The sequence below is a fragment of the Lampetra planeri genome, chromosome 54 (assembly GCF_965212315.1).
Source record: "Lampetra planeri chromosome 54, kcLamPlan1.2.h2, whole genome shotgun sequence".
NCBI classification, from domain to species: Eukaryota; Metazoa; Chordata; class Hyperoartia; order Petromyzontiformes; family Petromyzontidae; genus Lampetra; species Lampetra planeri.
In genome coordinates this window covers 4,554,482-4,579,254 of record NC_136160.1, presented here as the reverse complement: position 1 = coordinate 4,579,254, position 24,773 = coordinate 4,554,482, and the positions used below count along the sequence as shown (strand labels likewise).

Here is a 24,773-nt window from a genome sequence, read left to right as displayed (position 1 = left end):
GGCTTGTGGGTGAGTGGGCGGAGCTTGCGGATATAAGGGCGTGGTCTGCGGGTCAGGGGGGTGGGGCATGTGTCTGAGAGGTGGAGTTTTGGAATGAAGAGGGGGTGGGGTACGGCGGGTGATGGGCGTGGTTTGGAGATAAGAGGCGGGGCTTGGAGATAAGAGGCGTGGTTTGGAGATAAGAGGCGGGGCTTGCGGGTGATGGGCGGGGTTAGGAGATAAGAGGCGGGGCTTGCGGGTGAGGGGCGGGGTTTGGAGATAAGAGGCGGGGCTTGCGGGTGAGGGGCGTGGTTTGGAGATAAGAGGCGGGGCTTGCGGGTGATGGGCGTGGTCTGTTTGTAAAGGGGGCGTGGCTCGCAGGTGTTGCATTATTAACGCGTGCGTGCGTTCGCTCACTCAAACATTTCCACGCGCATTCACGGCCGTACACGACACTCATTTATTTATACAGGGTAGACTTTCGCGTACGGACGACACGGCGTGGCGAGACCTGTATCCATCCAGCAGTGGATTGAATCGACAGAGCGCAGTAAGTTAAACATTTCACGGGTCGCAAGCGTTAACACTTAAGCGTGGCGGGGTATGGTGACGTTCATACAACATTTACACACCTACACTGTACGTGTTTCATCCAGCAGTGGATGATAACGCAAGGTTATGACTTAAGCACTGTACTCACAATTCAATACTCGCACGTACACGCGCATTTACACGCTAATCGCACGCATTTATACTCGCACTTACACACAATCACACGCGTTACAGACGTATTTACTAATATTTAAGCACAATCGCACACACCCACGCTTACACACATACAACAAGACAAAGATCCCCCGTGTAGCCTTAACAGACTGTTGGTGGCAAGTGCTGTTCGCGAGCACCACGCCCGGCCGCCTTTGTCTCCCCAGTGGCGATGTTTACACGCCGAAACCGGGTACTCATTTGAGGCCGAGTCGATCTAGGGGAGGCCCAGAACCGATTTGGTTACAGGTTTGGAGCGCAGCGCGCTAACCACTACGTTGCCGCTCCCCCCCCCCCACACACATTAAACACATTCACAACACAACAAAGACACATTAACATGCACATCACTAATACAAACGCTTACACATACAGTACATACTTTACATACACATGTATCGACCGTAGACTGTTGTGAAGCGAGCCGTTAGCGAGCACATTTACACACCGACACATACAATCACACACACAAAGACAAAGGTCCCCCGTGTAGCCTGAACAGACTGTCGGGGCAAGTGCTGTTAGCGAGCACCGATGAAGGACGGCAACACCACGTCCGGCCGCCTTTGTCTCCCCAGTGGCGATGTTTACACACCGCACTAGGTACACATTCGAGGCTGAGTCGACCTAGGGGAGGCCCAGCAACCACTACACTACCGCTCCCCACACACACACAGACTTGTACACACATTGACACACGCATTTACAGACACATTGGCACACACACATTGACACACATGTAATCGTATACATTAACACACATGTAATCACACATGTAATTACGCACATTGACACACATTGACACATACACATGTATGTAATCACACACACTGACACACGCATTGACACACACACACTGGCACACACACAATGACACACAATGACACACAATGACACACACAATGACACACACACATGTACTCACACACAATGACACACACTGACACACAATGACACACACATGTACTCACACACAATAACACACACACATTGACACACACACATGTACTCACACACACAATAACACACACATTGGCACACACACAATAACACACACATTGACACATACACATGTACTCGCACACACACATTTACTCACACAATGACACACACACATTGACACACACGTACTCACACACAATGACACACACTGACACACAATAACACACACACATTGACACACACACATGTACTCACGCACAATAACACACACATTGGCACACACACACACACACGTACTCACACAATGATATACACACTGACACACAATAACACACATTGACACACACACACGTACTCACACAATAACACACACACAATGAGACACACACATGTACTCACACACACAATGACACACACAATAACACAAATTGACACACACAATAACACATACACTGACACAATAACACACACACTGACACACATGTACTCACACACACAATAACACGCACAATGACACACACATGTACTCACACACACAATGACACACACTGATACACACTGACACACACAATAACACACACAATAACACACACACAATAACACACACACATTGACACACGTACTCACACACACAATGACACACACATGTACTCACACACACATTGACACACACACATGTACTCACACACACACAATGACACACACTGACACACACAATAACACACACACAGACACACACATTGACACACGTACTCACACACACATGTACTCACACATACATTGACACACACACATGTACTCACACACACACTGACACACACATTGACACACACACACAATAACACACACACATTGACACACACACACAATAACACACACACATTGACACGTACTCACACACACATTGACACACACACATGTACTCACACACATTGACACACACACATTAACACACGTACTCACACACACACACAACCTCACCCCCACCGCGGTTGTCAGCTGACGCTCGCGTCACGTGGTGGCTCGGCTCACCACCCCCCTCTCCCCTCTCTCTGTGGAAGCACAACGGGGTCCGTGCGAGGGGGGGGTACCCACCAGACCCCGCAGGGAAGACAACAGCGGCCGGGACACGGACCCCAGAGACGCCGACGGGGTCGTGGGGGGCATGTGAGCCGTGGGACTCCGATCGGGGGTCCAATCTCCGCAGCCCTCGCCACCCTCCGAGGATGTCGGCGACCGCGGCTGCTGCAGCGGAGCCGGCGAGGGATGTCGTGGGAGGAGGAGGAGGGGGTCCCTATGGCCAAGGGGACTCAGCCGAGGGGGGGGGGCCCCTTACCGCTCGAGGCCGTGCTCCGAGCCTACGAGCAGCCCATCAACGAGGAGCAGGCGTGGGCCGTGTGCTTCCAAGCCTGCCGGGTCCTGGCCGCGACCCCCTCTGGCGGCGAGGGGGCCCGTGACCCCCGGCGGCGGCGGCGGCGAGGGGAGCTCGGCTCGACCCCGTCTGCACCTCGCGGGGCCCCACGGGGTGCTGCTGCACAGGGACGGTGCCGTGCAGTGCGTGCTGCAGGCTCGAGGTGTGTGGCGGGGGGGGGGTGCCTTGCCCCCATCCCTTGCCCCCACCCCCCCATCCCTTGCCCCCACCCCCCCATCCCTTGCCCCCCCCCCCACCCCTTGCTCCCCCCCCCCACCCCTTGCCCCCCCCCCCACCCCTTGCTCCCCACCCCCTTGCCCCCCCCACCCCTTGCCCCCCCCCCCCACCCCTTGCTCCCCACCCCTTGCCCCCCCCCACCCCTTGCCCCCCCCCCCACCCCTTGCTCCCCACCCCTTGCCCCCCCCACCCCCTGCCCCCCCCACCCCTTGCCCCCCCCCCCCACCCCTTGCTCCCCACCCCTTGCCCCCCCCACCCCCTGCCCCCCCCCACCTCTTACCCCCCCCCAACCCTTGCCCCCACCCATCATCCCTTGCCCCCCCCCACCCCTTGCCCCCCCCCCACCTCTTGCCCCCCCCAACCCTTGCCCCCACCCATCATCCCTTGCCCCCCCCCACCCCTTGCCCCCCCCCACCTCTTGCCCCCCCCCCCACCTCTTACCCCCCCCCCCACCTCTTACCCCCCCATCCCTTGCCTTGCCCCCCCACCCCTTGCCCCCCCCACCCCTTGCCCCCCCCCCCATCCCTTGCCTTCTCCCCCATTGCCCCTTCTTGCCCCCCGATTTCCCGTCTCGTGTTTGTTGTTGTTGTTGTCTTTGTTTGTTCGGCTGCCCTTCCCTTGCCGCCTGCCCTTCTCCCCGCCTGGCCCTCCCATCCATTGTCTACCTCTTCACCTCGCCCCCCGTGCATTGTGTTCTCGTCTTAACCCTCCAGACTATTGGCTTCTCTTTCTCCCTGCCCATGCCCCCCCCCGGCCTTGCCCTTCATCTGTTGCCTACTCGGGCAATGCTCCTGCCTCACCCTCGCTGCCCAACCTTGCCCTCCGCGTCTTGCTTGCCCCCAATACCTTGACCTCAATACACTTTTTTCTCGTCTTGCCCTTCATATATCAGCTGCCCATTTCCCTCGGCTGCCCTTTCCTCGCCCTTTGCCTTGCCCACTCCCCCCTCTGCCCTGCCTTGCCCATTTCCCTGCCAGCCTTGCCCTCCATGTATTCTCGCTTTCTGCATGTCTTGCCCAGCCTTCGTGCCTTTGTCACACGACCCATGCAGCGTGGTACGGGGGCGGGGGGGTCATCCAGCAGTGGATTTAGTTTGACAGTTGCCTTGAAAACCTGAACAACACCAGCAACTCGTTCGCATGTAACGTGACAGCTTACAGCCCCATGGTTTATTCACTGCTGGATGAAGGCCTCCCATCCCCGTGCTGTTGTTGCTTGTCATGGTGGGTGTAGGGGGGGTGCGTGGGGGTTGTTTGACCATACTTCACCACAGTGGTGAAGTATGGTTGGTGAAGTTTGGGGGGCACTGGACCTGTTCAGATATCAACAATTCTGGTCGCCGGGTTTATAGCGCGGTGCCATCCGACGTTAAGGCATGCACTAGTACAGTAATATAGGTGTTGAATCCAATACGATCTTAAAGGTTCCCTAACCATAGGGAAAGCCTCCGTGAGTCTGAAGACATTTCGTTCAGCGAAGGGTCCTGCTACCTTTAGAGTGAATTGCTTTAGTGAATCCCAAAAAAAGGTTTTTTTTGGGGGGGTTAGATCGCGCAAATATAAATGTGTCGTTAAACCCGCCACCACCCGACATGGCCAATTATTGGTGAAGTTTGTCATGTAAACGTGACATTTATCCTCCCTTGTTTAAGACCGAAACAGGGGGATTTCTCCACAACTCTGGCTGTCGCCTGATGATGCTGGTTGCAATTACCGGCGAAACGGCCGTACTCAGTGCACATGTTGTGGGTTTACTCTCCGACACACCGGTGTGCTGTACTAATAACAAATTGGCACGTTCTGTTGACGTGACAAACCTTACTAATTGGCTGTGTCGGGTGGTGGTAATGGTGGTGGCGGGTGTAACTACACATTTATATTTATGCGATCTAAATACTTTATTATGGATGACATTGATCGCGCGAGTCTACTACTACTACGTGTTAAACTTAGTGAATCGCTATCGTCCGCAAGAGTTTTTGGTGGCTTCTTGCCAGAGCCAGCCCGGACAACTCCGGAGAACTCCGGAGAAATGTGCAAAAAACTCCGCACAGATGGATTCGAGAATCCATTGCCGTACATTGCTCTCACTAGCCGCAGAGCACCTGGCATTGCAAGGTAGGCCCCGGTTACTGTACATGTGTCAAAGTACAGTACGACCTAACAGATGATGCCACGGTGCGTGGCTCATGAGGCCCGAGGTAGGGATGAAAAGGGCCCTTGCGTGAGTGGTGATTTGGTCAAATACCAGAGGTCGCAAACGGGTTTTGATTCCTTACCCGTACCCGTACCCGGCCGCACCAGGGTCGCAAATGGGTACCCGTACCCGGCCGGGTACCCGTACCCGGCCGGGTACGGGTAGCCGTTCCCTACCCGTACTCGTACCCTACCCGAAATGAGTGACAAACGGTTACTCACCAGTGACTCACGGCCTACCCGTACCCGTACCCGGCCGCACCAGGGTCGCAAACGGCTACCCGTACCCGGCCGGGTACGGGTAGCCGGGTATCGGGTAGGGTACGGGTATCGGGTACCCGGTTGCGACCTCTGTCAAATACCCAACAACACGGCACACGGTGCTGACCTGTTGTAGCAATAACGGTGGTAATCTTTATTTAAACCACAACGGCGGTGCCGATCACGAGCCCGCTGTGGTTTAATGAACGACGGCAAGCGATGATTTGACCACAGTCTTATTAGTCTTCTTCTTTTTCGTATGGCTGATGGAAACCGTGATTTTGTTTTATTAGGTTGTTATACGTCGATGTAGTGTTTGATGAGCCAGTGATATGATGGCGCGTAAGGAGTGTCGCGGAGTGGTTGGTGTTCCATCGCAGCTGTGACGACGATTCCTCCTCCTCCTCCTTCCACCTCCGTATTTGTGAATGGGGCATTGAGTCTTCGTCACAACCTTTCCATGGTTCTGTCCTGACGAAACAAAAAATGAATAAGCGTCATTTACCCCTTTCCGGCAATAATACGGAACGTGATAATTGTTTTTTTACCCTTCTATCTGGCAACAAAACTGACACCTTTTTTTACAAGGAGTCATGTTTGCATAGACCACAATACCTGCAGTCATAATGCAAACAAAAAACACAACTCTGATAATGTATGCACTGTCCTTGAAGTTGATTGGTCCACACCCGAGACAGCTTTCCTTAGAGCCTAGTCTCACATGGCGTTGGACCAGATGACGCTAAAAGGCGCACAACTCAAAGACAATGCACCATCAGAGTATGAGAGCTCGGGGTAAGCATTTACACCATTGGTTGCCAGATAAAAGGGTCAAAAAACAATTATCATATTTTTTACTGGCAAATTAGGTTCCAATGGTGTAAATACGGGACGTGTTAAGATGTTTGCCAGTGCAAACATAGAAGCATACATAGCTCCGGTTGAGCAGTTACAGCTATGGGGACCATGATTTGCCGGTATTGAAATTATGACACAAAGGAGAGGCGTTAACCTTTTTTAAATCCTTTATATTAAGTTCACTTGCTTGCGCGCTTACGACCGTGCAAATCTTTCGGTCGTTTTTTAACCCACTTCCCGTGATCCAATCGAGCTGACATTTTGCACACAGACTCGTTGTGCGTGACAATTTATATTCGTGAAAATTTATTTCCAAAATTTTACACTTTTTAGGAAAAAAAAATTATATGTAATTACCAATTGCTTAATGGTGGCAGGCAATCATCTGACCCATAGGTGGCAGCCATCTCAAGCCAGAGGACGAGAGGACTCTAGCCGCCACGCATATAAAGGATTTATAGTGAAAAACTTTGTTTTTACGGGTTAATTTTTTAAATCCTTTATAGTAAGTTCACTTGCTTGCTTGCTTGCGCGCTTACGACCATGCAAATCTTTCGGTCGTTTTTTAACCCACTTCCCGTGATCCAATCGAGCTGACATTTTGCACACAGACTCGTTGTGCGTGACAATTTATATTCGTGAAAAATTTTTTCAAAAATTTTCCACTTTTTAGGAATTAAAAAAAAAAATTTTTATTTAAAATACCAATGCGATTAAAATGAAACTCTTACTCAAGAAAAACAGAAATGAATAATATAATAAAACCGATGCCACGCATATAAAGGATTTATAGTGAAAAACTTAGTTTTTACGGGTTAATTTTTGGCAATAATAACACATCGTACGTTTTCGCACATCGTGCTTATGGTAAAACTTACAAAAGATACTGCGTGGATAATAATGTGTGCGTTGTCTTCGAAACGGATTGGCCTACGGCAGAGGCTGCCTTCTCTATGGTCTTGTCTCAAGGCCAAACAGCGAACAGCACAAAGCCAATGCAAATATCAAAGCATTAATAGCTCGGATTGAGCAGTTATGACTACGGGACCCTTTTTGCCGGTTTCAAAATGATTAATCAATAATAGGCTTTACCCTTTCCCAGCAATAATAACGGGAGTTGTCAAGATGTTTGAACAGGGTTCCATAGATTACCATAATTAAGTGTGACCGCGTCTGCTGATGCTGGCGCCGTGGTTTGTGTGGATGATTCGGTGTTGGGGTCGTGACCACCGTGAACCTGTAACCCACAATAACGATGACGCTCATCGTGAACCTGTGGCGACGATTCCAGCTCTGTTGTTCTTCTACCAAAGTGCGTCTTGGAATCAGTGGGGAGTGATGGTGCGGTGGTCACGGCCAACATCGGTGATGAATATCTGAACTGGTCCTGGGCCTCCCCTAGGTCGACTCAGCCTCAAATCTGTACCTAGTGTGGTATATAAACATCGCCACTAGGGAGGCAAAGGTGGCCGGGCGTGGTGCTGGCCACCCATCCCCTTCGTATGCCGAACTGGCCTTCATAGGTGATACTCGCCAACAGCACTTGACCCAAAAAGTCTGTTGAGGCTATACGGGGGAGGGGGGGTGGTGGGAATCTTTGTCTTTGTTCTGTAAATAATCACGTGGGCTTTGGTCTACCGTTGTCGTGAGTTTCTCTGGGGCGGCTGTAAAACAAACAAACAAAAATCATGGGGTGGAGGTCGCATTCCCACAATTATACAAAAAAAACTGGGCGCAGAGTACAGAACAAAGCTGAGAAATCCAAGCGCGCTCGTTGATAGCAACATCACCACCACGGTGAGTGAGTGAGTGGCCTTAAAAGGAACAAATATATCCGAGGCGACGTTTCAGGACAAAGGCCCTACCTCATAGGAGCGAATGAGTGCACATGGGTGGCCTGACGATAATGACACATTCAACAACAATGTTTCCTGACGAACAGTTTGCCAAATACATTTTGATTTCAAGCTTTCGTGACTGCAGGGATTCATATTCTTGGTTCTTTCGGTAAAGTCACGTAGTGAAGGGAAACACTAAAATAATAAAAAATATTGTTTTATATTTGTATTATTTTATTGTAAACTTATTTTATTGTAAAATAATACAAATATTGTTTTATATTTTTCTTATTTTTTTGTTTCCCTTCTACGTGACTTTACCGAAAGAACCAAGAATATAATTTGCCAAATAGTCGAGTGAATCGTGACACTGTTAGTCCACGATCTCCCGAACACATCTGGTTCACTAGCTACCCGCGACGTTCCCTGTAACTTTTATTACACATTGATCGAACGAATGAGTGACTATTGAGTAACGGACAACCCCTTCAAATATACAGCATAACTGATGGTACATTTGTTCTTTTTGAGGCCACCGTGTTATTGTCACCCGTCTGGATTTGTTTTTCTTTGCATTAACTTCGCTTGTGCAGCGGCAGCAGCAGCAGCAGCGGCGTTGCCAAATCCTACGTTGAACTTGTTATCCGCCGCGTCACCACGCTGCACAGACAGGCCGCCCGTCACCCAGCCGCCCCACTCCTTCCCAGCCCCCCCCCCCACCCCGCTTAGCCCCCCGTTTACTTCTGTCAAGGGTCAACATTGACCTCGTGCTCACAGTAAGCATTGACGCATTCCAGAGCCCCCACTGTGACCCTCCAACTGTGACCCTGCATGCCCCCCCCACGGTGACCCTGCATGCCCGCCCCCACGGTGACCTTCCAGGGCCCCCCCCACGGTGACCCCCCAGGGCCCCCCCCCACGTTGACCCTGCATGCCCCCCCCCCCCCACGTTGACCCCGCAGGGCCCCCACGTTGACCCTTCAGGGCCCCCACGTTGAACTTATTTCGCACCGTACGTAAGCCAACCGTGCCAATCGGAGGCGCGACACTCTAACCCTCTTCTTGGTTCTTTCGGTAAAGTCACGTAGAATGTAAATAATAAAATAATAATAAAACATAATAATATTATGTTTTATTTTATATAATAATAAAATAATGTTTTATTTTTTTCCATTCTACGTGACTTTACCGAAAGAACCAAGAAGATGAATCCCTGCAGTCACGAAAGCTTTAAATCGGAACTCTAACCCTCGTTGCTTTACGGCCCTGTTTGCTGACAATTCCACATTCCCATGGCGCGGGGTGTTGGCAAGGTCGTGGTGGTCGACCTTTAACCCCGCCACCCACGACCCAGGATGGCACCAATAACGGTGGCGTTTGCGGAACAATCCGCCGAATTTTCGGTTCTTCGTGGAAATAACGGCAGGGGTAGAGGGAGCTAATCTAGCTGTGACGGTCCCACCTGATGACGGAGACTTGTGTTGCCTCCGAAACGTCGTGATTTTTATTATTATTTTATTTCTATTATTACTTTAATTTTATTTCATTTTTTTCCTACGTGACTTTACCGAAAAAACTAAGAGTAGGGGTGGGCTGTTGAGAAGTTGGATATATCAAGGGAGGGGGGAGGGGGGGCTATACCACCACACCGACGATGTGGTGGTAGCGCTCTGCTACGCGCGACCAAATATTGTGGGTGTACATCACGTGTGCAGTGCATGCTCCTCCACCCAGACGCAGCCAATTGGTGTCCGCCGAACTTCTTTCGCACCATACGCAGCCGACCGTGCCCATCGGAGGCGCAGGGGGGAGGGACGACACAAGTTAAAGTGGGCACGCGGTGAACGAAACGGACGCAACGAGTTGATAAACGCTCCGCTACCCAGCCAGCGAGAAACGTCCTTGCCCAGTTGTTAATCGAGAGCACCGCTAGTGCTGCTCCTGCTGCTGCTGCTCCTGCTTAGGAAGCGATAAGTTGGTCGCGTGTATTTGTTAATGACGGGACAACTTCCTTGATGGGCCGCGTCGGGTTGCAGGAGGGTTTACGACACACAATTTACACGGACCGGCAATTGCGAATCCCGCGGTCACGAAAGTATCACTAATACTTTTCGCGGGAATATTAACCACAATTGCACCGTGCGAAATAGTGCGCGAATACTGTACCAGTCCGAACAATTTATAGTTCGATTGTTTGATCTGGCTTCTAACAGCATGCCCCCTGTGTGTGTGTGTCCATGCCCCCCCTGTCTGTGTGCCCATGCCCCTGTGTGTGTGCCCATGCCCCTGTGTGTGCGTGCCCATGCCCCTGTGTGTGTCCATGCCCCCTGTCCTTGTGTGCCCATGCCCCTGTGTGTGTGTGTCCATGCCCCTGTGTGTGTGTGCCCAATGCCCCCATGCACTTCACAGACCCTACAACTGGGGAAACAACTGAACCCTGCTCACCAGAGGTGGAGGTGAGGTCACAACTCCACCCACGCCACCCCCCAGCCCGCCACCCCCCCCCCCCCCCCGAAACCCCTCCCCCCACAGCAGAAATCTGCAGAATCTCCCGCACTTGAAATCCGGTGTTATGAACACAAACATGGACTCGTCCATTCCAGAAATCTGCGGTACCATGGCTAAGCGCACCTTACAACTCCTTGGTCCGAAGGGGGGTGCCAAGGTGCTTCCACGGATTTCTTCCTATGTCTCCTACGAAGTGTGACCGCGCACCTGTGCGGGTGTGGGTGCGAGTCCGGTTCCGTGCGTCGGCTCTGTGAACCGGGTGGTTATCTCTGGAATCCCAAGAATCTTTTTAAGTGTTTTGAGGTGGATCTGTCTGCTGCTCAAATGCGACTTCCTCTTCCTCGGGCTGTTGGTTAAGGTCAACGGGTCACAGGGTCAGGCCAAGGTTAGGGTCAGGGTGTGCGCTGGCGCGTGTAGAGGTGCGTACGCAGGAGGTCTTTGTACAGGTGTGTGCGTGTAGGTGTGTGTGTGTGGGGAGCGGTAGTGTAGCGGTTTGCGCGCTGCGCTACGAATCTGGCGACCTGGGTTCGATTCCCGCTCACGGCCAAAATCAGTGACGATTAACTGAACCGGTCCTGGGCCTCCCCTAGGTCGACTCAGCCTCAAATCAGTACCTGGTGCGGTGTGTAAACATCACCACTAGGGAGACAAAGGCGGCCGGGCGTGGTGTTGGCCACCCATCCCGTCATGTGCCGTGCCAGCCTTCATAAGTGCTCTTTAACAGCACTTGCCCCTACAGTATGGTAAGGCTATACGGGGGATCTTTGTCTTTTTTTGTGGGGAGCTGTGGCGCAGCGGTTAGCGCACTGCACTACGAACCCCGGCGACCCGAGTTGGATTCCCACTCACGGCCACCAACGCCACTGACGATTATCTGAACCGGTCCTGGGCCTTCCCTAGCTCGACTCTCAAATGAGGACCTGGTGCGGTGTATAAAAACCGTGACGGGAGAGACAAAGGCGGCCGGGCGTGGTGCTGGCCACACCCACCACCTCGTGTGCCGTGCCGGCCTTCACAGGTACTACTCGCTAACAGCACTTGCCCCTACAGTCTGTTCAGGCTATGCGGGGGAATCTTTGCCTTTACAGGTGTGTACATCGCTGCATACACGCCTCTGTGTACATATGTACACACACAAGTGTGTGTACAGCACACGGTTCTGTCCTCCTCCTAGATCCGCTCAGCCAGAACATTTGAGTGAGCGAGCAGTGTGGGCAGGCGGTGTGGGTGGTGTCCAGCGGAGCGGCCTTGGCTTTGTGCTTTGTCTCCGCGTTCTTCAGTCTCCATGGACCCACATTCCTCCTCCTCCTACCCCCTGCTCCTCCTCTTCCCCCTCCTCCTCCTCTGTATGCATGCAGGGACGGAGTGATGGATGGAGGCAGGGTAGAGAGGGAGGGAATTGAAGGATGGAGGGAATTGAAGGATGGAGGGATTTGAAGGATGGAGGGGGGAGGGAGAGGAGGAATGTAAGGAAGGAAGGCGGGAGGGAAGGATGGAGGGAAGGAGGAATGGAAGGAGGGAGGGAGGGCGGCATCGAGGGAGTGACTGTGGGAAGGTGCAAGGAAGGGAGTTGGCGAAGGAAGGGAAGTAGGGAGGCCGATTGAGCGATGGAGGAGGAGGGGGGGGGGGGCGTTGTGGTTGAAGGGGGGGGCCCCTGCCGATTACCGGGGCCCGCTGAGTGGGATCATCTCGGCTTTGCGCGGCACACAATGCTGCGGCGTCGCGGCGGTAAATATAGCCGCCGTGCGACCAGGCGTGGCGCGGGGAGAATGCGAGCAGCCTTGTCACGGCTGAGACTCGCCCGGCGGGGCCCGGCGCGGCCCGGCGGGGCCCCGTGCCACGGGTCTGGAGGAACGGGCGGGGAGGAGGCAGGGGACCACACGGGTAGAGGGGGAGGGGTGATGGCTGTGTGACCACGTGGTCACGTACGTACGAAAGTGTGTGTACGTACCTACGTGGGGGGGGGGGGGGGGAGGGGGGGGAGCTGTGGCTGGTGCAGTGCACGAACCGCTGTGCCAGTTGACCAAAGTTGGCGGATATCTGAACCAGTCCTGGGCCTTCCCGTTAGGTGAACTCGGCCTTAAACGAGTACCTGGTGCGGTGTGTAAACATCGCCACTGGGGCGTGGTGCTGGCCACCCTGTCCCCTCGGATGCCGGGCCACCCGCTCCGGCGATTGATCGATCCTCGCCAACGATTGCCGTCTCGTTCCCGCAGCCTCGTCCGCTCGCTCAATCGCTCGGCCATAAATGTAGCGCAAGCATCTCGTTTGCATCTCATTTGCATCTCATCTGCATCTCATTTGCACGAACGTCGCGCGCGACCGTGGACCTCCCACCGGCGCCGCGCGAAGAGACGCAGGTGTGCGTGGCGGGACGTTATTATTTCTGTTATCGCGCTTGCTGCAGCCGGGAAAGGCCCCGACCGAGTCTCCAGACTCTCGTTGTCAGGAGGGTCCTGCCCCCCCCCCCCCCGCGCGCTCGTGGTGGCGGAGCGACGGGCCCTGCCACCGCGCGTCTCCCAGTCGAGTCATTTTTTGATTCTTTTTAATTTTGTATTATTGTTTTGCTTGCGGCCAAATTTCTCCGAGTTGGGATGTCGGGACCGTGACTTCGGCAAACAGAGTGGCTCCCGCTGTTCTTGCCGAATGACGTCGCCGGCGTCTTGAGCATCCACTTCAAAGCGGGCGGCACGTCGTGAAGAAATAAAGAAAGAAATCGACAAAAATCCATTTTCGTTGTTCGTGCCAGGATCTAACCACGAACTTCTTCGGCAAACGCGCTACCGCTGTGCCCCCCCCCGTCAACTTTGGGGTTGGGGGCGGTGGCAGGGTTTTGGGGGGTTGTGGTTGCGTACGCGTTGTGCTGGCCACCCACCCCCTCGTGTGCCGTGTCGGCCTTCATAGGTGCTGCTACTCGCTAACAGCACTTGCCCCAACAGTCTGTACAAGGGGGGGGTCTTTGCTATGGTGCTGGCCGCCCCCCACCCCCCTCGTGTGCCGTGCGTGCGGTCTCCAGCCCCAACGCAGACAGAGCAGTGTCGGTGGCATCGGAGTGAAGCGTCATTGAGGAAATGAAACGCGGAACCCCCTCCCCACTCACCCTGTCTGCTCTACCTGTCCCCCTCCTCCTCCTCCCCACAAATTCTTATACTCGGCCACACCTGTCCTCCACAGCTACCCCACTCTGCCCACCACACCCCTCCCCCCCTTCTCTGCACCCCCGTCTCGTCCTTCTGCCAAGGGCTGCCACTAAAACCCGGACATGTATCTTCGGTCAGCACTAGGTAGCCTTATCAACACTGTGCCAACACCACCGGTGCCGGATCTGCCCGGGTGGAGGGCGCCACGATGGCGAGATGTTAACGACCTCGTCTGGTATACAGGAGGGGTTGGGTTCGATCCTGACCCTGCCGCCTGCTGTATATTTCGAGTTTGCGTGTCTCTCTCTCTCTCCTCGTGGTAGTCATGTGGATTTTTCTCCGGTTCCTCTGGTTTTCCCCTCCACATTTTAGAATCGACATCACGCTTTTGGAGTGTTTGGCTGCTCTAAAATTCCCGTCACGTGGTGATAAGCCACTTGGTTGAGCCATCATTTGTGATCGCCAGGTGTCCTCTGAAAAAAAAAAAAAGCTGTATAGCTCAGTGGGTCTTACCTGGTAAAATAACAAAAATAGTTAAGTAGTAAACCCTAGGGAGTTGGCAAGATGACACTGCGCCACCTTCACCAAACCGCGCCCACCACCGTGGTGAAGTATGGTCGGACAACCCCCACTCCGCCCGACCGACAAGCCATCGGAGGGGGGGGGGGGAGGGCTTCATCCAGCAGTGGATTGACAGAAGGACGTGTGTACGAACCCAGGCAAGTGGCCACCCTTTGCCCCACCCCCGCCCTCCCTCCATCGTTCACGTTGTTTCTTGCCCACCCCCCCCGCCCACCACCACGACCGCCACCACAACCACCACAACCGCCACGACGACCACCACCACGACCACCACCACGACCACCACCACGACCGCCACCCACGACCACCCCGCCCACCACCACGACGACCACCACGACCACCACCACGACCACCACCACGACCACCACCACGACCGCCACCACGACCACCACCACGACCGCCACCACGACCACCACGACCACCACCACGACCACCCCGCCCACCACCACCACGACCGCCACCACAACCACCACGACCGCCACCACGACCACCCCGCCCACCACCACGACGACCACCACGACCACCACCACGACCACCACCACGACCACCACCACGACCGCCACCACGACCGCCACGACCGCCACCACCGAGTGCGAGGTTGTGACTGGGGGGGGGGGGGGATCCAACTCGACCCCTGTCCTCGCGTTAACACAATAGCAATCGCGACGACGTCAACTTGTGCCTCGGCGCCACCGCCGCACAGAAGTCCGCTCATCGCTCTCGTGGAGACAGGGAGAGAGAGAGGAATACTCGGAGGCGCGAGGAGGGAGAACCGCAGGCGAGGAACGGGAAGGCAGTAGCGGCCACGGCGTGAGGTGCCGGCTCTACCCAACGATTGCCCAAGCTCTGCAGTCCTCAACATATGAAGATGCTATCGGGCAATTAATGAGCGGGAGGAAACCGGAGCGCGCGAAGAAAGCCCGCGTGCTTGAGGGGGTGCAACGCTTCACAAGTAGAGGGGGCACAGATGGGGATCTGTTGACAGTGGAGGGCCCGGGAAGGGTCACAGTCTGGGCCCAGTAGTAACGCAGTGGGGGCCCAGTAGGGTCACAGTGGGGGTCCTGTGAAGTGGACCGTATCCAGATCGCGTTGCGTCCGGGTTTATATTTCGGTGAAATGAACGCCGTTGGTTTCTCAACGTTGGTGGCACGGAGTCGGAGGAGTCGGAGGTTTAGGAGGAGGTGAATGTGTCCCCGTGTCGTGGCCTGAGATCACTGCCGCCACCGGCCTCGCCAGCCCCACTAATCGGATCCGTGCATTGCAGGCCGCTCGCTCCGCTAATTGAGGCTTAATTGGCTGAGCCGCGCCAGGATCGGCGTTGGGAGCGGCCGCGAGCGAGCGTGTGCACGCGTGTGTGTGTGTGAGTGCGCGCGTGTGTGTGTGTGTGGCGCGCGCGTGTGTGTGTGTGTTTGTTAGTGCACGCGTGTCCATGTGTGTGCGTGCGTGAGTCGGTGAGTGTGTGTGTGTGGAGCGGTAGCATAGCGGTTAGCGCGCTGCGCTACGAAGCCCAGTGACCCGAATTCGATCCCCGCTCACGGCCAACACCAGTGATGGTCATCTGAACCGTTACCGGGCCTCCCCTCGGTCGACTCAGCCTCAAATGAGTACCTGGTGCAGTGGTGTGTAAACATCGCCACTAGGGCGAGAAAGGCGGCCGGGCGCGGTGCCGGCCTAACAGCACTTGCCCCAACCGTCTGTTAATGTTATACGGGGGATCTTTGTCTTGTGTGCGTGCGTGCGGTCGTGAGGAATGACTCTGTAATTTGACACCTGACCTGTGTGGATTACACGGGCGCGCTCGAGCCGACGAGACGTCCCAGCGTGTGGTGATGGTCGTCCACCCCCTCGTGCGCCGTGCCGGCCTTCGTCGTTGCTACTCGCTAACAGCACTTGCCCTAACGGTGTGTGAAAGGCTATGCGGGGCGGGTCTTTATCTTTGTGCGAGTGCGACGAGGTAATGTAGCGGTTAGCGCACTGAACTACGGACCCCTGTGACCCAAGTTCGAATCTCGCCCACGGACACCAACATCGGTGATGATTATCGGAACCAGGCCCGGGCCTCCCCTAGGTCGACTCAGCCTGAAATGAGTACCTGGTGTGGTGTGTAATCATCGCCACTAGGGGAGACAAAGGCTGCCAGGCGTGGTGCTGGCCACCCACCCCCAAGTGTGCTGTGGCGGCCTTCATAGGTGCTACTCGCCCCAACAGTCTGTTTAAAGCATATACGGGGGGGGGGGGTGCTTGCCAGTGTGTGTGTGCTTGCCAGTGTGTGTGTGTGCTTGCCAGTGTGTGTGTGTGCGTGCCAGTGTGTGTGTGCGTGCCAGTGTGTGTGTGTGCGTGCCAGTGTGTGTGTGTGTGTGCTTGCCAGTGTGTGTGTGTGCGTGCCAGTGTGTGCGTGCCAGTGTGTGTGTGTGCGTGCCAGTGTGTGTGTGTGTGTGTGCGTGCCAGTGTGTGCGTGCCAGTGTGTGTGTGTGCGTGCCAGTGTGTGCGTGTGTGTGCCAGTGTGTGTGTGTGCGTGTGTGCGAGTCTTCTTGCAGCTGTTGTGACTTAACAAACAGACGAAAAATCAGATTCTAGAAAATCCTCGACGATTGTCAAACGCCACGACAAGGCCGTGCAGTGGTCGGGGCACTGCTCTTCGAACCCGGCGGCCTGAGTTTGATTCACCGGCCAGGGCCACCAATCTGTGGCAAGCGTCCAAATCTCGTGCCTTGCCACCCATAAAGTGGCACACTCAGTCCTCCCAAGTGTTTTGCGAAATCTGATTGATGGTACGTATTAATTCGTAGCAATTAGCGTCGTGTATATGTCATGAAATCATAGCAGTTATTCATCGATATATATTACTTTCCTGGAATGCAAAACCATCAATAGCGTCGTTGTGGAGTATATATGTGACAAAGTAAATAAGTAGATAATACATCTCCTTCGCGTATGTATCGCTCCGCGTGTAAAAAAAAAAAACATTTAAGTAGTTCTTACACAACCCATGGCCTTCTTGAAGTGCATAATGTCAGCAGCTTGGATTTCTCGATGGCAAGCAAACTCACGGGGTGGGGGCTCTGGAGGGTCACCAAGAGTCTGTTGAGGCTTTACGAGGAATCTTTGTGTTGCGTGTGCACGCGTTCGTGTGGGTGCGTGTGCAGGTGTGCGTGAGTGCGTGCGAGGAGCAGTAGCGTACTGGTTACCGCGCTCGCGCTACAAACCCGACGACCCGAGTTCGATTCCCGCTCGTGTCCAAACACACATTTGAACTGGTACCAGGCCTCCCCTAGGTCGACTCGGCCTCAAATGAGTGCCTAGTAGCGGTGTGCAAAACACCGTCGGCGCGGAGGCAAAGGCGGTGCGGGTGCGGTGCCGCCCACCTCACCCCCCCCCTCCTCGTGTGCCGTGCCGGCCTCCGTAGGCTGCCGCTACTCGCTAGCAGCGCTTGCCGTCACGACTACGCGGGGTGGGACCTTTGTCGTCGCACGCAGGTGGTGCGCTCGCTGGGCTTCGTCATCTACAAGGCCCTGGACTGGGGCCTGGACGAGAACGAGGAGCGCGAGCTCAGCCAGCCGCTGGAGGAGCTCATCGACTGGATGACCAGCCTGGAGGACGCCGCGGCGGCCACCGACGACGACGGCGGGGGAGGTGCGTTGCGCGACGAGGGCTACGACGGGCCCGACGAGGACGAGGAGGCCGCCGCCGGCAACGCCGCCACCACCGCCGGCACCACCGGCACCGGCACCGTCACCGGCACCGTCACCGCCGCTGACGGCGGTTGCGGAGTGAGCCGTCCTGAAGGGCCGTTCCAGTCCGTCATTAAGGTGAGTTGGAGGCTCGCTGCTGGACTAGAGAGGGGCGGGTTTGCACATCGCGACAGAGATTTCCTGCCCTGCCCCCTCCCCCCCCCTTCTTTGGCATCGAGGTGGTGCTCACCTTGAGCTGCTTTGGGTGGCAAGTCGCTGACCCGCCCCATACTGGACATCGGTGAAAAAGAACTTCATAGCTTTGTAACTCATCGGATTCCTCCAGTCCAGATTCTGATTGTGAACTGTTAAGAGACTGGGGCATTGCAAGGGTGAGTGAATGGGTGAGTGGGTGGGTGTGTGGGTGAATAAATGAGTGAGTGAATGGGTAGGTGAGTGGGTGTGTGGGTGAATAAATGAGTGAGTGAGTGGGAAAGTGATATGACGAATGAGTGGGCGAGTGAGATGGTGAATGAATGTGTGAATTAATTAGTGTGTGAGTGAATGGGTTTGTGCGAGGGAGTTCAAATGTATTTTGTTGACCGAGGTGAGAGTTCTCCAGGATGAGTCTCAGTTTGCAAGAGTTGGTGAGTGAGTGGGTGGGTGAGTGAGTGGGTGGGTGAATGAGTGAGTGGTTTAGTCAGATGATGAATGAGTGGGTGAGTCAGCTGGTGAGTTAGATGATGAGTGAATGAGTGCATGAATTAATGAATGAGTGTGAGCGAGCGAGTGAGCTTATTTTGTTGAACGAGAAACCGGCATCGAGTGAATGAGCGAGCGAGATGGTGAATAAGTGGGCGAGTCACATGGTGAATGAATGAGCGATTGGTTTTCTCGCAGCGGGGCGCGTGTTTTCCTGCTGCGGGCAACTTTTCCCCCTGGCGTTGGAAGAACCTGGGCTTTGGTCCAATCGGCTCCAATTCAGTCCGCTTTTGGCTCTTAAATGTGCCGGCTCTTACGTCCGTTGGAGCTTTTGTGCAGTGTGCTTTGGCGAGTGCGTGAGATTTGTTGTGTTTACACTGCTCGGGCTCGGGAGAGAAAACAGGAAAACAGGATGCGTTGTGTTCATTCGGTGGGCGGGGGGTAGGGTTGGGTAATGGAACTCTGATGATTCTCGGTGCATTGCCCACGCAGTACAACAACAACAACAGCCGCCATTCACCAGTAAGTGGGGGTGATGTCACCGCAGCACTTGTGCCAGGCCATGTGCACCTGAGAATATCACGTGAAGTGTGGACTGTTCACTGTTGCCAGGAGGTCACGGGACAGACCCAGATGTTTTGAGTTGACTGCTGTGCCAGGTTAGGTGCAGGAGGTCACGGGACAGACCCAGACACCATGGGTTGTTTGACTGGCAGATGCACCCACCTGCACTCCCACCCACTGTGCATTTTAGCCGCCCGCCGCTCCACTCGTTGTTGCGAGCGTCGATCCCCTGCCCAGTGGTTAGCGCAGTGCACTCGCCGCTGGGCCACCACTCTCCACACACGCACGCACACACCCACACACCCACCCACAACCACTCTTTCAACAACCACAGCAACCGCAGCTAAGTGGTGGTGATGTCACTGTGGTGTCTGTGCCAGGACGGGCACTGGTAAAGTAAAGGGCAGGCGGTGTTTTAGTGGCAATGAATGAACACGCACGCACTCACGTACGCACAGCGTGATATGTTCATACGTACAGAGACACAGATCCTCCCACATATCTTACACAGGTGGTGCGGTGATTAAGCGCACAGCGCTGCGAGCCCAGCGACCCGAGTTCGATTCCCGCTCGCGACCAACATCGGTGATGGAAATCTGAACCGGTCCTATGTCTCCCCTAGGTCGACTCGGCCTTAAACGAGTGCCTGACGCATTGTGTAAAACAAGAGGACTGGGGAGACAACGGTGGTGCTGACCACCGTTGCCGGCCCTTGTAGTTGCTTGCTAACAGCACTTGCTCCAACAGTCTGCATAGGCTACACGGGGGATCTTTGTCTGTGTGTGTGTGTGTGTGTAAATATATATGCCCTGGGGAGAGAGATAAAGGCGGCTGGGCGTGGTCCTGACCACATCACCCCCTCGTGTGCCATGCTGCCCTTCATAGATGGCCACTGCATGCGCCTGCTTTCAGATGCGTTCCTGCGGCTGTCTGGCATGCTCTTCCTTCCGATGTTAGGAAGCCATTGGCGCTATGCACTTTTAAATTGAAAGGTCATTTCGTTTTGTGCTTAGTTCATTGTCCTTCCCCCACGCCTCCCGATTATCACGGTTGGCTACGTGCTCGCTAACAGCACTTGCCCCAACGGTGCGATAAGGCTACAGGGGGGATCTTTGTGTGTGTGTGAGTGTGTGCGTGAGTGTGTAGCGGTTAGCGCTACGCTGCGCTTCAAACCCATCGACCTGATTTCGATTCCCGCTCACGGCCAACATCGGTGACGATTATCTGAACCGGTCCTGGGCCTCCCCTAGATCGACTCGGTCTCAAATGAGTACCTGGTGCGGTGTGTAAACATCGCCACCAGGGAGACAAAGGCGGCCGGGCGTGGTGCTGGCCACCCACCCCCCCTGGTGTCCCATTCCAGCATTCATAGGTGTTCCCTAACATCACTTGCCCCAACAGTTTGTTCACGCTATAGAGGGGATCTTTGTTTTTGTGGTAGATGTGCACGTCACACCTGCGGACGACTCGTGAAGCCCCGTCGCACTACCAGGCCGTGTGCCGCGCGCTCTACGCCGAGGCCATGGAGCTGCGCACCTTCCTCGAGAAGATCCAGAGCGCCAAGGAGGTGCTCGCCTGCTCGCTCACTCACTCAGACGCTCGCTCGCTCGCTCACATACACGCTCACTCGCTCACCCACACGCTTGTTCGCTTGTTCGCTCATTCGCTCGCTCACTCGTTCACTCACACACACGCTCACTCGCTCACCCACTGGCTCACTCAGACGCTCGCTCGCTCACCCACTCGGACACTCAGACACTCGCTCGCTCACACACACGCTAACTCACTCGCCCACACGCTTGTTCGCTTGTTCGCTCATTCGCTCGCTCACTCGTTCACTCACACACACGCTCACTTGCCCACCCACTGGCTCACTCAGACGCTCGCTCGCTCACCCACACGCTCACTCGCTCACCCACTCGGACACTCAGACGCTCGCTCGCTCACACACACGCTCACTCGCTCACCCACTGGCTCACTCAGACGCTCGCTCACTCACCCACACGCTCACTCGCTCACCCACTCGGACACTCAGACGCTCGCTCGCTCACACACACGCTAATTCACTCGCCCACACGCTTGTTCGCTCATTCGCTCGCTCGCTCACTCGTTCACTCACACACACGCTCACTCGCTCACCCACTGGCTCACTCACCCACTCGGACACTCAGACGCTCGGTCGCTCACACACACGCTAACTCACTCGCCCACACACTTGTTCGCTCATTCGCTCATTCGCTCGCTCACTCGTTCACTCACACACACGCTCACTCGCTCACCCACTGGCTCACTCGGACGCTCGCTCGCTCACCCACTCGGACACTCAGACGCTCGCTCGCTCGCACACACGCTAACTCACTCGCCCACACGCTTGTTCGCTCATTCGCTCGCTCACTCGTTCACTCACACACACGCTCACTCGCTCACCCACTGGCTCACTCAGACGCTCGCTCGCTCACACACACACTCACGCTTACTCGTCCACACGCTCGCTCCCTCACACGCTCGTTCACTCGCACACACACGCATGCTTACTCGCTCACCCACTCTCTCACTCAGACGCTCGCTCGCTGTCTCGCTCACTCGCATGTGCACGCTTACTCGCTCACCTTCTCACTCGTCCACTCGTTCGCTCACTCACTCACTTATACACACGCATGCTGACTCACCCACTCACTTGCTCACTTACTCATTCGCTCGCTCACTCGCTCAGTCTCTCACTCGCTCGCACACACGCACGCTCACGTACTCGCTCGCTCGCATACACGTTCACTCATATACACGCTCACTCACACACTGACATACACGCATGCTTACTCGCCCACTCACTCACTCGCATACTCGCACACGCCGTCACTGATGCCCACAAGTGGGAATCGAACTCGGGTCTCTGGCTTCATAGTGAAGTGTGCTAACTAATACACTACCACCCTGCACACACACATACACACACACAGACATACACAAAAAAAGACGAAGATCCCCCATATAGCAGAGGTGTGGACTCGAGTCATGTGACTTGGACTCGAGTCAGACTCGAGTCATGAATTTGATGACTTGCGACTCGACTTGGACTTGCATAACAATGACTTTGTCCCACCTATGAGATGTGGACTCGAGTCATGTGATTTGGACTCGAGTCAGACTCGAGTCATGAATTTGATGACTTGCGACTCGACTTGGACTTGCATAACAATGACTTTGTCCCACCTCTGCCATATAGCCTTTAAAAGACTGTTGGGCCAAGTGCTTACACACACACACAATTAACCCACTCAAAGACGAAGACTCACAACAACAACAACAACAACCGTTATTCACCACTAAGTGGCGGGGACACCGCAGCAGTGCTTTGTGCCAGGCTAGGTGCACGCACAAAGAAAAAGATCCTAGCGGCGATGATTACAAACGTTGCACCAGATACTCGTTTGAGGCTGAGTCGACCTAGGGGACTCAGACTCACTCACGCACACAAAGACAAAGATCCACCGTATAGTCTTAGACTCTTGGGGTACGTGCTGTTGGCGAGTAGCAGCACCTACGAAGGCCGGCACGGCACACGAGGGGGTGGGTGGCCAGCACCACGCCTGGCCACCTTTGTCTCCCCAGTGGCGATGTTTACTACACACCGGCCAAGGGGACAGATTTGGATAATTGTCACTGGTTTTGGCCGTGAGCGGGTATTGAACTCGGACTCCTAGGTTCGAAGCACAGCGCTAGCCACTAGACTACCACTCCCTGCACAAAGGCAAAGATGTCCCGGTGTAGCCTTAACAGGCTTTTAGGGGCAAGTGTGTGTTCGCGAGCACCTACACACACTCGCTCGCTCGCTCACGTACAAAGACAAAGATCTCCGTATAGCCTAAACGGACTGTTTTGGCAAGTGCTGTTCGCGAGCACCTATAAATGCTGGCACGGCACACGAGGGGGGTGGGTTGCCACATACACGCGCGCGCGCGTGTGTGCGGGCTATTGACCAGCGATCGAGACATTCTGGCATTGGGAACGCGAGCCCAGTGTCTGTCCTGACAAAGGCCTGACTCCGCACGGTCGTAATGGGAATCTTGGCAGGGCCGCTCGCGTTCATTATCACGTCGGCTCTTGAAAAACACGATAACGAGCGCGGCGTGCTAATGAGCGCATGTGCGAGTGCGTGAGAGAATGTGTGCGTCGGTGCGTGTGTATGTGTGTGTGTGAACACACAGCATGACTGTGAGCGTGTGTTTGTGTTGTAGCTGAGCGGTGGCTCAGCGGTCACCGCGCTGCGCTACGAACCCGGCAACCCGACTTCGGTTCCCGCTCACGGCCACCAACGCCGGTGACGATTATCTGAACCGGTCCCGGGCCTCCCCTAGGTCGACTCGGCTTCAAACGAGTACCTGGTGCGGTGTGTAAACATCGCGATGCTGGCCACCCACCTCGTGTGCCGTGCCGGCCTTCATCGGTGCTCGCTAACAGCACTTGCCCCAAAGGTCCGTTGAGGCTAAACCAGGTACTCGTTTGAGGCTGAGTCGACCTGGGGGGGGGAGGCCCAGGAGCGATTTAGTTAATCGTCACAGGTTTTGGCCGCCACACACACACACACACGCGAACACCTCCGCACGCACGCACGCACGCACGCCGGAGCGTGGCGGTAGATCTCGCGGCATCCGCGTGCCGTGTGCCGGGAGACTCCTCTCCGCGCCCGCCCGTCGCCGTGTTTGTTTTGGCGGCCGCGCGACGTGACGGCGTCGTGGGAAGGGATTCACCGTCCATCAAGATGCCACCGTGGACAAAGCCACCGATGCCACCGCCACCACCGTCTCGCCGCATCTCGTCAGCACTATCCACCGCTCGCTGCCCTCCACCAAATCCCACGGCTGCTGCGCGGTGGAAGCAGCGACTTCCACGGTCTGACCCCGGCAGTCTCCCGGCACGTGGTCTTAGATAGACTCACTCGGAGAGCCACAGACTCGCTACAGAGAGCCACATACTTAGACTCGCTCGGAGAGCCACATACTCACTCGGAGACTCATACAGACCCCCACAGAGACCCAAAGAGACCCACAGACTTACGCAGAGACCCACAGACTCCGAGACCCACAAACTCACACAGAGACCCAAAGACACTCCGTCCCACC

General features: G+C 55.2%; 1 protein-coding gene across 1 annotated transcript in view; it reads left to right on the top strand.

Annotated features, from left to right (window-relative positions):
* Positions 1-336: 336 nt before the first annotated feature.
* Positions 337-24,773, top strand: part of LOC144735272 (protein spire homolog 1-like) — a 45,837-nt gene continuing 21,400 nt past the window's right edge. The window contains 7 exon segments of the mRNA XM_078617785.1: positions 337-529; positions 2,748-2,999; positions 3,001-3,139; positions 3,174-3,260; positions 10,896-10,942; positions 18,193-18,525; positions 21,095-21,220. Coding sequence (XP_078473911.1) covers positions 2,913-2,999; positions 3,001-3,139; positions 3,174-3,260; positions 10,896-10,942; positions 18,193-18,525; positions 21,095-21,220 — 819 coding nt within the window. The 5' untranslated portion in view covers positions 337-529; positions 2,748-2,912.